This window comes from Corvus kubaryi, unplaced genomic scaffold (genome assembly GCF_017639235.1).
Source record: "Corvus kubaryi isolate FWS band 111438036 unplaced genomic scaffold, C.kubaryi_AGA036_p1.0 76, whole genome shotgun sequence".
Taxonomy (NCBI): domain Eukaryota; kingdom Metazoa; phylum Chordata; class Aves; order Passeriformes; family Corvidae; genus Corvus; species Corvus kubaryi.
Window position 1 is genome coordinate 7,880,252 of NW_024582063.1, and position 17,296 is coordinate 7,897,547.

Below are 17,296 nucleotides of genomic sequence, written 5' to 3' on the forward strand. Positions count from 1 at the left end.
AAAAGTGGTGATTGTATTGGGTAAGGTCTTACATTAAATTTAGAAAGAAGTAAGAATATGTCACATGTTAAATAATGTATTTGGTAATTTATGGTTCTTTGTATGGAAGTCATTGTGGAAGATTTTGCTTCCTAGCCCTGTAGAAACTCTCTAACCCTGTTTCTAAAATCTCATCAGATTATGTGGCAAAGGGGAGGAGGCAGGAGAAAAGGAAAGGGTAAGGGATGGGAGGGGAGGAAATGTGGAGGAAGGTCGTATATCCGGCTTAGTGCTAAAGTCTGACTAATATTCACTGAAATAGGCATTTTTTTATAGTTAGTCTCAGGACCTGATCCTGTTATCTTTGCATTGTGGAAAAAAATCCAAACAGTTTAGAGAGTGGCTTAACTAATCAAATAAATGTGAACATATATGTGTGTGTGTGTATGTATATATATATATATATATGTGCATATCAACAGCACAGGATAAAGACCTAGAGTTTAATAAATAAATTTCCACAAGCTTCCTTTAAAACAACTAAAAGTTGGGATGCATGACTAAATTTGGGTGTTGTATCTCGTTACTACAGCATTTACTATGTACAGCTTGGCTCTCCCTTTTAATACAATAAACAGCTTGCTAGGAAACCACTGAGGGTGTTGGGGCACCCTCAGCAAGTTTGCAGATGTAACCAAATTGGATGGGATTGCTGATCTGCTGGAGGGCAGGAAGGCTCTGCAGAGGGATCTGGACAGGCTGGATCAGTGGGCCAAGGCCAATTTTAGGAGGTTAAGCAAGGCCAAGTGCCAGGTCCTGCACTTGGGTCACACCAACCCCAGGCAGCAACACAGGTTGGGGGCAGAGTGGCTGGAAAAGGGCCCAGTGGAAAAGGACCTGGGAGTGCTGGTCACCAGTGGCTGAACTGAATTGAGCCGGTGTGTGCCCAGGGGGCCAGGAAGGCCAATGGCATCCTGGCCTGTATCAGCAATAGTGTGGCCAGCAGGACCAGGGCAGGGATTATCCCTCTGTACTGGGCGCTGGTGAGGCCACCCCTTGAATCCTGTGTCCAGTTCTGGGCCCCTCACTGCAAGAAAGGCATTGATAGGCTGGAGCGAGTCCGGAGAAGGGCAGCAGAGCTGGGGAAAGGTCTGGAGCACAAGTCTGATGAGGAGCAGCTGAGGGAGCTGGGGGTGTTTAGCCTGGAGAAAAGGAGGCTCAGGGGAGACCTTATCACTCTCTAAAACCTCCTGAAAGGAGGGTGCAGCCAGGTCAGCGTCGGTCTCTTCTCCCAGGTAACAAGCAGTAGGACAAGAGGAAATGGTCTCAAGTTGTGCCAGGGAGGTTTAGATTGTGTATAAGGAAAAAAATTCTTCATGGAAAGGGTTCCCAAGGATTGGAACAGGCTGCCCAGGAAAGTAGTTGAGTCACCATCCCTAAAGGTATTTAGAAGATGCATAGATGTGGCACTTTGGGGCATGGTTTAGTGGTGGATTTAGCAGTGCTGGGTTAACAGTTGGGCTCAATGACCTTCAAGGTCCTTTCCAACCTAAATGATTCTATGATTTACCTAATAACATGTTTTCTCATTGTCCAATTTTCTATTTCCATCCTTTCCCCATTTCCTTGAAAAGAATTTTAAAAACCCCCAACATCAAATAAACTCTAAAACTTTTGACTGAGCAAGTGCTCAGTCAGGAAGGTTTGCATTGTTCAGTGACTTTGTTTTGCTCTTTCTCAACACATCTTTTGGGCTGCCTCGTGGCCACGTCTTTTATAGTCACTCTCTGTGTCATTGTTTTAAAACTGTGTAAGAGGCTGAAAAATATTATAGTTGAGAAGACTAAAATTTGAAAAAGACTAGCAGAAGGTACTTAGGTCCGTCCCCTAAAATTTTCTTACTTCAGCATTCTACTGGTGCATTCTTGATTTTTCTGTTTTGTTTTTTTCTTTCTTTCAAAAACACAGAAACTATTTTCTGCTTTGAACTGAATTGATTCAAACTTGGTGTGTTTCAGGCTGCTAGGCATAAGTAGCACTTTTCAAAAATACTGAGCTTGGCTTTGTTTCAGGTGGAAACGTCAGAATTGCAAAGATTTGCGTATCATAGATTGTCATCTCCTTATTAGATCTCCGGGGCCATTCCTTTCTCTCCTGCCTCCTTTCGTCTGCTACTGCATGACAGATGCTACTGTTTATTTCCATGGGCTGAGGAGGCTTATCAGCTTCTAATGGGTGTGTGGGCTGGCTGGGGCTTGGACAGCACAGCCTTTGCTACACTCTCGTGGTATATATGGGGTCCAGCTGCTTGCTGTGAATTGCAAAAAAAGTTAAGGAGAATTAATATGCTACCCTTGAGGCCAAAGGTGGCAAACAGGATTAAAGGCTACATGGCTTCTTCATAAAGATGGCATAGTGAGGGGAAACAGGCTTTGAGGTACAGGAACATCTGAGCTCAGGTTATCCAGATGTGGGTATTGAACTTTGGGGCTACAGTTTTTTGTTAAATTTAAGGCCTATTTACATTATTTTGAAGAAAAAAATTATTTCTTAGAGAAATGGGAAATTATGCACCTAATTCTTTGTTGAAAGTTGCTTCAGAAATACTATTTATATACCAAGTAAAAACCAGACTTTTGGAAGATGGCATGTTGAATATATCTGAAATAGGGACGTTTTATTTTGTCTTATTTTCAATCCAACAATAAAATGGTTGATGGGGCATGGCCCAGATTCTGCCACTCTACACATGTGTAGGTAGAGAGTAGATAGTATAAGTAAGATTGGCTATTTAGATGAGGGCAATGTATGGAGAGGCTTGTGAAATCATGTGCCATCAGATATTCTGTTTTGACCTTTTGTTATTCTTAATAAATAATGACCTCTTCTTCAGAGCACATCCATTATAATCCTGCCATATAGTTTGAAATCTGCTCTTTTAAAATCCTTGAAAATTTGCCAGTGAAAATTTTCCTTAGATGGTCAATTCTCAAAAACATCACTTTGTGTACACGTCATAGATAAAACCTAGTCTAAATCTAAGCTGTATATTCCAAGGCCAGTGGAATTTTTATGGGAAATATCAGATATAGTAAAAACTAATTTATAAAATTATTCAGCGAACTAAGCCAGTACTTGTTCCTGCAAATCCTTGTGCTTATGAGAGATGACTGGTGTTTGTAGTCAGTGAAATTGATGTAGGTAAAAGTAGGTTTGCTTAAGATTTGACCTCTAGATTGCACCTTATGAGTAAAGTCCTTGTAGTACTTTGGATTCAAAACCTCTTTAGTGTCTTGAATATCATTGACACATTATATGGCCTCACCCAGAGAGGGGAAAGGAGGAAGGAAAAGAAACACTGGATAGCTTTCTTCAGTTTAAGTTTAATTTGCAGTCTTGGATTTCTTTTCAAAAGTGAAACATAATTGTACTATAGACAATAGAGATTTTGGCTTCAGTGCAATCAAGATTTGACCTAGCTGCCTAGACTTCATAATTATGAAGAAACTGCATCTTTTCATGGTGACCACATGTTGCTCAGGAAGCCTTATAAATCACAAAAATGTCCTATAGTCTTAAATATTTTATGCATGGTAAACTTCAGTAATATCTAGCAACTCTCAAGAAGTTTGTTAACTTTGGGCCAACTTTGAACTTTTTCTCTATACTCTTTGGAAACCTATACTGGTGAAATAGGGAGGCAAAGTTATTTATCCATGGTCAAAAATAACTGTTGCCTAATTTAGAAAAATGGCTTCACATCTCAAAAATGGACTATTAGTCCTTTTCTTCTGAAATGTACTTTTTTTCTTTCTTTTCATACTGTAGTTTTCTCCATCAGTGTCCTACAAGGCAAAGGCAGAAGTAAAATGAAGTAAAATGGATCAGGTTTTTAGAGACGGTTGTTCTCTGACAGTAGTGGGAGAACTAACAAAAGCTCAGTGTTGAGGAGCAAGCTGCTCCTCAAGTGTAGATGCAGCACAGTGCTATGGCTTTAGGCACTCTTTAAAACATTGGTGCCAAATGACCTCCTTATGATTCATGCTGTTACCATACGTATGAAAGGAATTAATGATGATTTGTCAGGCACTGATCTGTGCTCTCTGGTGACCAGTGACCGGACCCAAGGGAATGGCATAAAGCTGTCTCAGGGGAGGTTTCGGTTGGATACCAGGAAAAAGTTCCTCACCCGGAGGATGTTCAGACACAGGAACAGGCTTCCCAGAGAAGTGGTCACAGCACCAGCCTGACAGAGTTCAAGAAGTGTTTGGATGATGCTGTCAGGCGCGTGGTTTGATTTTTGGGGTTGTCCTGTGCAGGGCCAGGGGCTGGACTTGGATGATCCTCGTAGGTCCCTTCCAGCACAAGTAATTCTATGATTCTATTCTATGATACTTTAAAGGGGTTAGTGCTACAGGTATAGTAGGTGCTTAGAGTATCCCAGTGTTTGGCATTTTTCCCCTGTAAAACATATCCTTAATGCCAGCATTCACACTTTTCCTCTGAGAGAAATAAAATATTTTAAAGTATATACCCATATATATATATAATTTGTTTATTTAATGTAGGAAAAATATCAACCATTTATGTTACTGCTTCACAAGCAACTAGACACAGAACCAAAAGGGATTTTTGCTTTAGGCAGCCTGTCAAATATGGTAAGATTGATAGTGTGAGATTTTCCAGGACCTCCTCCTACACACATCTCTGCTGTCTGATTTGAGTTTAGCTTCTCACTTTTCTAGAAGAGAAAAGATTTGAGGAGTGTGTGAATCACTTCACCATACTCAATTCTGCATTGGTTTAGCTTATAAATCTGCTGAAGTAGAACTCTTCGAAGCTCAGCTGAAGCAGTTGGGTGTACACTTTAATTTACAAAGCAGTTCTCCATTTAGTATAGGGGAAATTTTTTTTTCAATTTCAAACTGAATCTTCCTAGTTTCATAAAATTAAGTTTTAAGGAAGGAATGCTGAACTGAGCTATATTTTTACAATAAAAGTTATTTTCTGTAATGGAAAGATTAGAAGGCATTCTCTGAACAAAAATCACTTCAAATTAATCCTATAACTTTGTGTTTACTTGCCTTAAGATTTCTCATTGAAATAACTTTTAAGAAGGGATAATATTTAGAAGTGAGAGAGATGGAGGAATAGCCCTGAGAAAAAGTGCTCCTTTGCAAGCTCAATTTCCAAAGTCTAAGCAAATCTGTAAAATGAAGTTCATTAAATTCAAAACTGTACAGGATTTGTTATCCTACCATGCACCTTTGGAAGAGCAAAGTTCTAGAATTCCTTATAAATGAGATAAGCAATCACTTGCAATTTTTTAGTTAGTATTAGCCAGTTATACAAGAAGGACCATTCTTTCCTCTGTCTGAAAATCTTGCTAATGTTTGAGTTCTCAAGTATCTTTTCTTTCAGTAGATTGAATAGGCAAGGAGTAGTTTACTTCAGGAATTTTTCTACAGCATATTGAGAAGGAAACAGTAATCATTACTATATTGTGGTTTCATTCAGAAAAGTGGGTAAAATTTTCCAACGACTCCACTCCTACCCCAAATTAATGAAGTATATATTTTATTGGCAAAATGCTAAAAATCTGATTTAGTTATCATAAAGAATGAGCATCAAAAAGGTGTTTTGTGGGACAAAATTACTTGTTACTGATTTATTGCAGTTACAGCACTGCCCTGAGTTGTCCTTCCACATTTCAAATATATTGGAGATTTTGTTTCTAAGTCTAAAGCTGTTAAGATGTGAGATGGTTTTTCATGTCTTGTTTGAAAAGCCATATGCAGAGTAGGCTGTGAAACAGAATTGCCTCAGTTTTCCTCGTTCCAAGGTGATGTTGGCTGCCATTCAAAAACAAGTTTGTTAAGGGGTAGTCTTTGGAACAGTGTAATTGTTTTAAGAGATGCAGTCCATTTGTGAGATTTTCAACAGTTAGAGATGGAAGAGTGTGGTTTTTTTGAGTTTTGCATGCTCAGTCATGCTAAACAGTATCTGCTCAACTGTAAACAGTTTGAAATACTACTACTTGTACTACTACTACTGCCTGGGTGTCTGTAGCATTAGTGTTCTTCGAAACTCTGTAGCTTTTAGATATTGAGTGCTCTCACATTGTTTTATAGGTATGATTACTAGCTATGGATTGTATATGGATGGTGTTCTGCTGCAAAATTCATCACAGCTAAGTTGTTATGCTTATGGGCTTGCTCCTTGGAGTCTGCATTCCTTCAGAGTCCAGGCATGTACTGCAAAAGGTTGTGCTTTGGGTCCACTGGTGAGTACCTTAATTTACATTCTGGGAGTCTAATAAATGTCAGATGACAGTGAATATCAGAGTAAATGGTGATGATTCACTCTGGGCAGTACTAACCCATCTGGCAAAATGTGACATTTAAAAAAAAACCTGTTTAAGAGCTGCTAAAGATTCAATAGGTCATTGTTAGGCAGCATTCCAAAGTAGAACATAGGTACAGTGAAGAAAGGCAAAAACAGAGGCTGAAACACACATTATTGAAATTAAATGGAGTTAATATGTTTGAAAGGTGCAGGTGTGCTTTAACCAGATTTATAAGGATGTATATAAAGAAAGAGTTACTGTTCCAGTAATGGACAAATTTCTAGAAAGGACTAAAGTTAATTTGAGAAATGCAGAAGCCAGAAGTGGCAACAGGAGCAAGGAAAATATGGTAATTCATAAATCTTTTGAATGCAAGTATGTGAACAAAATATTATACTGGACAGATTTTAACAGTCTTGTATAACACCGCATTTTTTCAGCATATGAGAATACAGGAATATTAAATTTGACATGTGAAAAGCAGACCTTCAGAGACTTTTTTATTTTGTTAAAGGTTTTTAGACATACAGCTGAACTGATAAATCTAGTATGATTTCATAGTACTGTAGCTGATGAATAACTAGAATCATATCTGCTATGCTTGGTTTTGTTTTCAAGCATAACTGAAAAAGAAGCCTGTGTTTGTTCTGGGATTTAACATTTTATTTAATTCAGCTTTATTTGTAGACTTTTAAAATGGGTTTAAAGGAAGCAAAAAGAGAAAGATTTGGGAGGTTTTTTTGTTATTCTTTCTATTTTTTCCATCGCAATTTATTTTGTATCAGGAAAGAACTTCCAGGTTTTATTTTTATGATATAATTTGTTAGTCACATTCGCAGTATTATTTCCAAGATTGCTTTCATTCAAATGCCAGTAACATTGTCTATCTGCAGAAGACAACTAGACTTTATAACCATTAAACATTTTATAGCTTGCTCTACTTTGAAGAATATTTACTCTTAAAAGCTTGAATGGCTTTTTGCCAGTTTTTCTTGTACATTTTTTACAGCTTCACATATACCCCAAAAGCAAACCTTGTTTTAAGGTACTTGATGTGCAATAACCTAATCCATTCTGTTGGTGGTGATGTTTAAGACAAGTGCTTACCAAACTTTGCATACAGATGAAACGTGTATGTTTTCAGTACTACTGGCCTATCAAATAGGCATCAAAAGGATAGAACAGAGCACCAGTAGTTAGGGTTTAAAAAAATATTTTTAGTAGTCTTTTTTTCACATTTCCACTGAACTACAGACTGATAACTTGGCTTTTGGAACAATTCAAAGGGGTTGCTGTAGCTGATACTCATCTGCGTCCCATGATCAGTACACAAACTGTTTTCCAAAGCCAGTGATCCATCTCTAATCAGAGGAATTGAAGTACATCTTGATTTAGGCTCACCTAAGTGCTGCCAGGAAGTTAAAGCACTGGATCTTTATTTGATTTTTTAAAAAAGATTTTCGTATCAATTACAGAGTAACTCCAACACTTAAAAAAAGAAAATTAAAAAAAAGAAACCTAATGTTTTGCCTCTGCTCTAAATAGTATGGGAAACATCTCCCAGCAGTAAACTGATATGCTTCCAGCTATTTTTGTTGCTGCTCTTGTACTTAATGTGCCCTAATCGATTAAGGAACATCATGTGACATTCCCCTAAATATGGAATTTGTCCACCTTATGTTCCTGAAGGTGGCTCTGAAGATCTTAATTAGTTATGAGAGCATTAGCTGTTTTTCTATTTCAAAATTTTTTTTTTACTTTGGCTTAGGTAGTTTTTATATGGCCTTTTTTTTTCTGTGACTGTGATTTATTTTCAAGTGAGATGGAAATTGCTAACATGTAAATTAAGAAAAGCTGTATTTTAGATCTCTGCCTATTAGATGCAAGATACTGCTTTTGTCTGTCCTAATCGTTTGGGTGTTTTGTTTCTAAAGAGGGAAAAAAATGGATTATTAAGGACTAGTGTAACTTCTGATAGATTCTTTAGACAAATTCAGGAGAACTAAAATTATGCTAGTCTTGAAATGTGTTAGCTCCTGTAAATGTCATATAAATAAACAGAAGTGTTCAACATTGAATATTTCTCACCTCAACCCACTGCTATTAAACTTAAATTTCCGGTTTTAGTTAAATGTATGCTAGTACTTTTCCCAACATTATTATGCCTATCCTATGATTTGGTGTCAGTTTTATTATAGCAGAGTCTTTGTTATTTAAGTTATTAATAAACACATCTGAAAGTATCACAGAACTGTGTAAAAAGTAATATTCAGAAAAATAAGTATGAAGAAGGTTTTCTGTGCCATATGTTTTTATAGCACATAATAAAGAAAAAGCTAAAGACATAATACAGCGGTTGCAACTGCTTAGGACGTGATACAGATTGCTACAAATTTATATTATTTAAAGATTTTTTGAATCCTCTTCAGTAGAAAAACATAATTGTTACTAATTTTTAGCATTTCTGATGTTTCTGATTGGAGTACCTGCATTTAGCAGCACTTTACTGGAAATTATTTTGTTTAGAAAGCACAGCTTAGTCTAATCCTTACATAAGGATGTTTTTGACTGAAATACCCAAATAATCAATGTGGCACTGATCCAATAAATCTATGAAGTATTTGTTTATCTTTCAGCATTTACTTTATCCTGTTGACTTCACTGCAACTTATGGCTTATTTTAAATATAAAAGAGTCTAGAAATATAGCAGCACATGTGGGGGTATTGATACACATCAACGATGTAGTCTGCCACGTGTAAACAATAAGCTTTCCAATCTTTACATGCTAAAAAGTACAGCATTCATGTTTCAAGGACAGAGAAAATATGTTCGGTTATTTAGATGACAGAGCAGGTGTGGCAGATTAAAAATAGCATTTATTAGCCCTCCCATGAACCTGCAGCTGAGAGGCACTTACAAAGGTGTGAAACCATCTTATATCTTAGAAAACACCAAATAAATAATGTATGAGAAACAAACTTGTTGCCATAAATAACATAATAGCAAATTTTGTTCCATAGCACTGAATGTTGACTACAAGTTATGAAATTTCAATACTAAATTTCTAGAATATTGAATAGGTATTTATTTACTTATATCACAAATATTTCATGTTCACTACATTATCCAGCTCTTTCACATTTTATTTTCTCTTAAAGATTTACTTTTTATTGCAACTTAATTTTATTAGGTGAATGTAGAAGTTAATTCAGGGAGCAGAAAATATTCCACAAAGGATTTTTTTCTATCAAATATCTGTAATAATTTACTACAGTGTTTAAATGCATGGTCCTCGCAGTTGCTTTTTAAATGTAGAAAGAGAAAGTCACATGGTCTGCTATTGCTGTTTCCTTTCCTTACACTGAGATCATACATCCACATGAGGTGCAATGGTGTTTTCAAAAAAATACTCTCTCATTCTTTTCCAATATTTATTTCCTGTTCCTTACAGGAGTCTCTAAAATAGGTTAGTTGCTGGACAGCTTCAAACAAATGTAGATGAAGGGACAGCAACGTGGTTAAAAATTGGGACACTGACAATGTTAGTTACTTTTTTTTTGTTTGCATCTCTCATTCCTTCTCTGTGACTATGGCACCAAACTTCCATCTGCTGTTGCATTTACAGGTAGAAGCTCGGACCATGGAAGCTCCCCCTGAGGGAATGGTTGATGTATTTACTACTGTTGGTGGGTCCAAAGAAGTTCAACTAAAATGGCTTGCCCCAAATAAACCTAACGGAAAACTGACCTACACAGTCCTTGTCTCTGGTCTCTTCTATGCTGATCAAGGTATAATTTTCCCTTTATAATAAGTGTAATGATAACTTTGATACTCCATTTATTTAAAAAAAAAAATCCTTTAGCACTAAATTTTTTCTACTTTTGTTTTTTTCTCCCCATGCCGTTGATTGTTTTAGCATTATCAATTTTATTCTTAAGAACTGCTGGTTTGATTTATGGTGCTTTACATTTGTATAAACACATAAATTGGCAAATAAAGATAAGCTCACTGCACTCATTTAGTCTCTAGATATACGCACGGTGTCTTATCTTGCCACCTTCACTCAGATAAGGAAGCTATACTCACAAAATTTCAGTTGGTTTGCTTATATAGGCCACTCATGAGAGCTGTTCATAATATGGTTGATCATGGGTATAATTTGAAGAAGAAAGGGAAAGAAACCCAACTCTTTATTTCTATATCATAAAAAGACTCAACATGTGATAAAAAAACCTGACAAGTAAGAGTTCTTTATTAAGCCGTACTGTATTGCAGGTTGCTCTTTGGCTTCCACTGGTTTATGTTGTGGGTTGTTTCTTTTTTTTTTATGTCTTTTAAACTTCAACATAGCAATATTGTCTTGGGTTAAAATGTCGCTAAATCAGAGCAGGCAGAGTTAGCTATGTCACGCCTGTGTAAAAGGCTAAGGCACTAAAGAAGGTAAATGGACATTTTTTCCAAATGTATTACAAAATGTGCGTATTTTTTAGTTGAAAGTAGAATGCCATGTCCTCTAATTATATAAATGTAAAATACTTGGGCAGTGAATAAAAATGAATGTTCACAAAATGAGTATGAGCATTTAATATGTCAATTTGAGCTATTAAGTGTGCTCTAAGGTATAATAAATAATAAAATATTGTACACAAGTAATGTTTATGAATTATACCTAACAATGTTGTCATTAATTTTTAGTGCACTTTAAACAGCATGATTGACATTGGGCAACTATAAAAATGTTTTCTAATGAGTATAATATGAAATTGTGGTTGAAAATAATGTTTGGATGACATTTAATCCTTCTATGTACTCTACGCAAATTTAATCAGTATTGTAAAGGCAGTAACAGATAGAGAATCTAATCACTGATGACTTCGTAACTCACCTCTTCTTTTCTGCTCAGAATGAGACCTATTTGTTGCTTCCAGTATTGGTGCTGAAGAGAACATAGCTGCTGTAATTGCTGTCCTCTGTGAAGTAGTTTATAAATGAACTTGTTTGTGCACTCTTTGGAGAAACACGTTCACTGAGGAGGGTAACACGTGGTAGGCAGTCTCAGCTGACCCCTCACAAAGGCTGTTGTGTCCCTTTTTTATGCAATGAAGGCTTTGATGTATTGTGCTGTGAAGCACTTGTAAGATTATGAGGAGAAGGAGTGATGATGAATTTGAAAAAAAGGAGCAACATTTTGGCTGGACCCATGACAGCACAGCCATTTCCGCCAAGGCAGCAGGGTGAATAATGCAAAAGCCATATTCCCCTTGTGTTTAATCTTGCATTGTTTTTGCAAAGAAAATTTCTGCTTGCTTTCTAAGTCATGTCATCCTCGGTTGTCATCCCGTCTCTCAAACCATCAAAATGGTATTAAATGTTGCAAAGCTGTGCAGCTAGAGAACTTTCAAAAGTCAGAACCCATTTGCAGAGCAGCCCTTGTAGAAAATGCATTCTGTTCTCGGCAGAATTTTCCTTCAGTTCTTTCCACTGAGAAGTTTACTGATTTCTCCCAGTGGAATCTGCTGGAATTTATCGGTTCATGGTTGGCAGTCACAGATTAAGGTAAATGTCGATCCGTAATGACCCTCTACATGTTAGTATTGCAGTAAAGCTGGGCTTTTATGTCAAAGATATCGGAGAGGGAGCTATTACACATGACAGGGGTGATCAAGGGACTCCAGACCAAGGCAAGCATTATTAAATATTGACTAGTTCTGTGATTTATGTAGAGCTGGAGGAAAAAAGTGACTTTTTAACCATTATATATTCTTCAGCAACGAAAACCAGCCATTTATCTCCTGCTGGTAATAAAGAACAGAGTGCCTGCATATTTTAGTGGAGGGAAAACCTGGCCTTATAAATGAGATGGACTCTTTCATGATAACATTTCAGTTTGCTAATTGCCAAAAGCAAAACAGGCAAATTGGAAGCAATTACAAGAGTTGACTTAAAGTGCCTGCTATGTTGGTTCAACTCAGGAGAGCCGGGTGGTGGTGGAAGAATCATTGGGGAATGGAACCCAGAAAATTTCATTACATTTTTTCATTGTTGCTGAAACTTTGCTTTGCAATGCTAAATAAGTAAAGAGTGTTTCCCCCCAGAAGTCAGAGCTCTAGCAATTGACATTTAAGCTGGCTGCTTTGGGGGTATGCAGGAAGGAAATTAAGCATTAATTCATCAAACTTACGTAAGACATCATCTGTTCACAATATTTACACAAAGTTTATTGAATTGTCTGATGGCTAATTGGTATTTTCTTGACATAATGAGCAACTGTATTTCATCCTTTGCTTCAACGTCTGTTAAAGAGGCAGGGATTAAAATGTAAAAAGGGGAGAGGGAATTCACCTAGAAGGGCTGCATATAAACATCCAAATGGTTGCACCTATCCCTCAAGTTGGTGGCCTGCTTAGCAGTGCCTTAAGTGTCAGTTTGGAAAGCAGTGACCCCACTGATATTTTGTAAATTTTGCATATACATCTCTCAAATGAAAAATCTTTATTTAAAATTGTTATCATTAATAAAACCTCATGGTTCTGCTAGAAATATGAGTGTTTAATAGGCAAACATCATTTCCCCAACAGTGCAGTCACCTTCTCTTACTAGGAGCAAATTTAACTAACTTCTGTTGCGAAACAACGCAAAGATTATTAATTACTAATATTTATGAAGGAAGGGGAGATGTAGGAGATTTTGCTTGACTGTCTGGCCATGTCGTTCCAGCCCATGACCTGTTTTTATTTGAAAGTAGGGATACTCAATAGGATACTCAATTACATAATTCTAAGAACTGCTTAAAAAAAGCCCATTAGGTAGGAAGAGTATTATGAAAAAAAGCAAACATATTTTGGCAATACTTCTATGAAAATTTAGTATTTGTGTACTTAGACATCTGTTTCTAACTGAAGTAGAATTAGAAAGGATTGAGGCTAAAAGAAATTGAGTGAATATTTAAGCATATCAAGAGGTTGCAGAGGTATCTATGGTTTGATAATGTGGGGGATATTGTGTTCCATCAAAGAATTGGATTAATTATATCAGTATCTTTTTCAACTGTAGCTTAACTGTGTGGGGCCTAGAAGGTCTATGTTTGAATCTAACATATCTCCCTGGCCTTTTTTTTTTTTCTTTTTAAGTAAGAAATAGTGTGGCTCTGAGGGATGGACTTACGAGATACAGACTTTTTGAGAAGTGGAAATCCTTCTGCATAAGTATAGCCCCTGGACAGGGCAAAGGATTCCACTATGAGAGCACTATTTTTTTCCAATGCATGTTGTATTTCTACATTTTTACACTGCCATCCCTAATGTATATTGTGAAACTCTGCTTGATGTGGTGTTATCTTATCAGTGCCCTACTATAGCATATGGTATGTTGAGATAGCAGGTCGATGACATGGAAAGTGTTTAAATAACGTGTAACTTAACACTTTCTCTGTCATGAACCTGTTATTCCAACACCAGCTGATCTCATGCTGAATAGTCTATGGCTGTCCCTAGGCTTAGCTCCTTGCCTTGTCCTGTTCCAAATCTTTCCAATTTCACATACCTATGTGTCTGTCTGACTGCCTTCATATTTTATTACACTGTTTTTCCACCAAATGGCTCTGCCATTCATCATGTTTGTTTAACATACCATATAACTTTGTATCCATCTACTTTTTAAAAATAGGCACACCTCGTAGCAATTCAAGTGAACAGCCTGAGAGCTTATTGGTTATTTCCATGTTAAAATAAGTTGTATTTTTTTAGACCTTTTCTTTTTCCCTAATGGGGCCAGTTAGTCTTAAATATTTTGCAAAAGATTTAAAGTTGCTGTGGGGTTTTTTTTGGAATGGAGAATGTTTATCTTCTTATAGTAAAGACAGCTATACTTCAGCAAAGGATGCTTGTAATGCATAAAAGCAAGAGAGAATGTTTTAGTGTCTCTAAATTACCAACTTTTGATTCTAATGTAAATGTTTTGTGATGCATGTCCTATTTTTTCATTGCTGTTAATTCTGTTACTGCTGACATTTTTTTAAGATGATGGGATGGCAAGGTGTTGGTAAATAGTGTGCACCTGGTTAACATTGTCAATAACCAAACTGAAAGTCAAACAAATACTATCATAAACAGATTGAAAAGGTCACTGCAAGTGTGAAATGTAGTTCAGCAGGAGATAGTTTGGATTGCCTGCCAATAGAGGAGGATACTTATACTGGATTTTTCCATAGTTTGGCCATGATTTAACAATGTATTCAAGGGAAATAATCTGTATCAATTAGCTTTCAGTTTTTAATTAAACTCTTCATTTTTATGAAAACCTTTCTCTGTGAAAGTAGTTGTTAAAAAACAGGAAGGAACTTTATTGGGGCTGTTTCACCATTCTGGTCTATATGGGTATGTTCTCCACCATTTTGGTCTATATAGGTATGTTATAATTTTCCAGAAAAGTATTTGTTTCCAGCAAACTGCATATGGAGATTAAATAGGACTTTAGGAATTGAGGGCTCTGTCCCAGCTCTGCAGTGCTCAGGCATCACTGCTTGGGCTCAATACAATGCAAAGACAAGTTGCTTTGCCTCAAGTCATTTAAGGCCCAGTATCTGCTTGGGAGGAGCCTTAAAGAGGAATTTGGTTTGCAATTGGTTAGTCCAAGCCATAAAATACGATACTACCAGACCACAAACAGTTTTTCCCTCTTCAAGAGTAGTTAGAGTTCTTGTTATCTGATACACTCCCAATTCTCAGAGGACTTGAGGGGAAAGAAAGGTGACAGAGTCAGGCTTATTTCCCTCAAGTAGTTTCCTCATTCATCCCTATTTATTCTCAGGTTGGTTCAGATAGAGTACAGGGTCATTTATAATTGCATCTGTGTGTCTGAAATTAAGTTCTGGGACAGGAAGAATCAGGTATTACCTCTTTTTCAGAGGAGACATTTGGAGGGAATTCTTATCTTCTTACCTCTGACAGATGACTGCATTAGCACAAAATTAATCCAAATCTGTGGCCCCCAAGATGTTGTGATGCATTTGAATGCAAGTCTGACCTAAAGAGAATCCTTAATTAACTGTATGTCCTTAGGGAGTTTCATAACACAAAGTTGCAGGGTTATACTTGGAGCTTATGTTGCTTATGTAGAAATCAATGTGTGTTATTTTCAGTTTGGGTTTTTGTTTTTTTTTGTTTCTTGGGGTTTTTTTTTTTTTACTTTTTATAACTTCTGTTGATGACATACCATCTAAGGTCCAATATTTTCAGCAAGGTGGTTCATCGGGTATTTTTGTAAAGAAAAAAATTATTCATCTGCTTATTCTGCTTATTTGGAGATGGTGTACCAGAAAGGTTCCTTGCAGTCCACTCATTCTGTTGGCAAAGTGGAGAATTCCAACAGCAGAATACAGCATAAACAAGTTGACTTTTACATGTATACATTCTAATGTTGCTCATCTAATCTTTTTAGTTTAATATTTACTATATATATGGATAAGTATAGTAAAACTCAGACCATCTATTCCTTTGACTTCTATAAGAAAGTTCCTCTTATAGTCTTGACTGGGCACAGTGCTCTTTCAGTACCCTCTCCAATCAGAAGTCAAAAAGGGAGTGTTAAGAATCAACCTAGTGCAAAAAGCAATTTTTGCTAGGGGAAGACACCACCTGCAGATGACAACAGAAGTGAGGAAAGGAATTCTGAGGCTCCTTGAAGTTCCTAGCCTGTCTTGTGCTGAAGGCTTGGGAATGAGCAGTAAAAATTATTACAGAATGCTTACCACCTTCTGCACCAGAGAGATAACCTCCCCGCCCCCAGTGTGGGATACTTTTGTGGGAGCCCTTAGCTGCTTTTCCAAGCCAACCATTAAGGAGATTTTTCATATTTCGTCTCCTTCCTCTCTCATTTTGTCTGTCTTCTTAGTTCTAGCTACAGACCTATAAAACTCACCAGTCCTAAAGATATTTGAGGACAGGGAACAATGGGGATGCATAACCCATTTTGAAATTTAATTTAATCTGTTCACCAGAGCAGGAGTTAGGGGTATTTTTCCTTGGAATAATACAGCATTTAAATTTTGATTTGCATGGGTACAAAACTCCTGGTTTTGCATACACTTCAGGATGATTACTGAGTAATGTTTAGTTGAGCTTCAGTAGATTTTGAACAGCTTCACAATACACCATCTACTAGCATAATTCCTGTCAGTATCAGGTATCCTGTTCTTTTCTTTTCTGTAGTACAGGTGTCTCTGAGGAAAGCAAAATGAAAGTCACTCTCTAATTCCTACATCTGACCATTTACTTGGGGAAGACTCTAGCATCAGACCACAGATGGTGTTTTAATTGATCTTGTGCATCACTCTATTCCCATAGTTATGTTTTTTGTCACATGTACATTTTCTGTCTTGTACTTTGTAATTTATTTGGTTTCCTGTGATAAAGCAGGCACATAGGGCTGGACCCCATTTCTGTGAGGAATGTACTATCAGTTCTTAACAGACTGAAGTTCCTAGTGACTGCCTATAGAAGGATAGGCTCTAAGACTGTTTCTACTCCCTTGGAATAGTCTAGGGAATAATAGCAATCTTCTGGAGATGGCTCTGGTAAACAGTATTGAGTAAAAGGGAATTTGCCAATCAGTTTTCCTACAAAAACAGTCTTTTAGTTAATGAATGTCTTCCAGAATTTTTAACCCACATGAAGGCTACATTGACAGTGCTTAGGTATCTATGGTAAGTACTAAATGAAAAAAAAAACAATTTATGACATTAAACACAAAATAATTAATTTCAATGACATAACCCAAACAAGATATATACAATCTGGCTAGAGCTTCCACAGATAAAGAAATTGGGTTTGAGTATTTCTATGTGTTGGCTTCAAACAAATAAACTTCTCTTTAGAGACTAATATAAACTCCATCTGTTTTCTCAGGTAGAGAAAGCGTGATGAAAACTGGGATTTGACAAGCTTTTGATTAAGTTTTCCTTTGCACTTTC

General features: G+C 36.8%; 1 protein-coding gene across 3 annotated transcripts in view; it reads left to right on the forward strand.

Moving 5' to 3' along the window:
* USH2A (usherin) overlaps positions 1-17,296 on the forward strand; it is a 322,330-nt gene that overhangs the window by 193,978 nt on the left and 111,056 nt on the right. For all 3 annotated transcript variants that reach the window (XM_042051713.1, XM_042051712.1, XM_042051714.1), the window contains 2 exons: positions 6,111-6,262; positions 9,953-10,115. In XM_042051713.1, the coding sequence (XP_041907647.1) occupies positions 6,111-6,262; positions 9,953-10,115 (315 nt within the window). The remainder of the gene's footprint in view (positions 1-6,110; positions 6,263-9,952; positions 10,116-17,296) is intronic.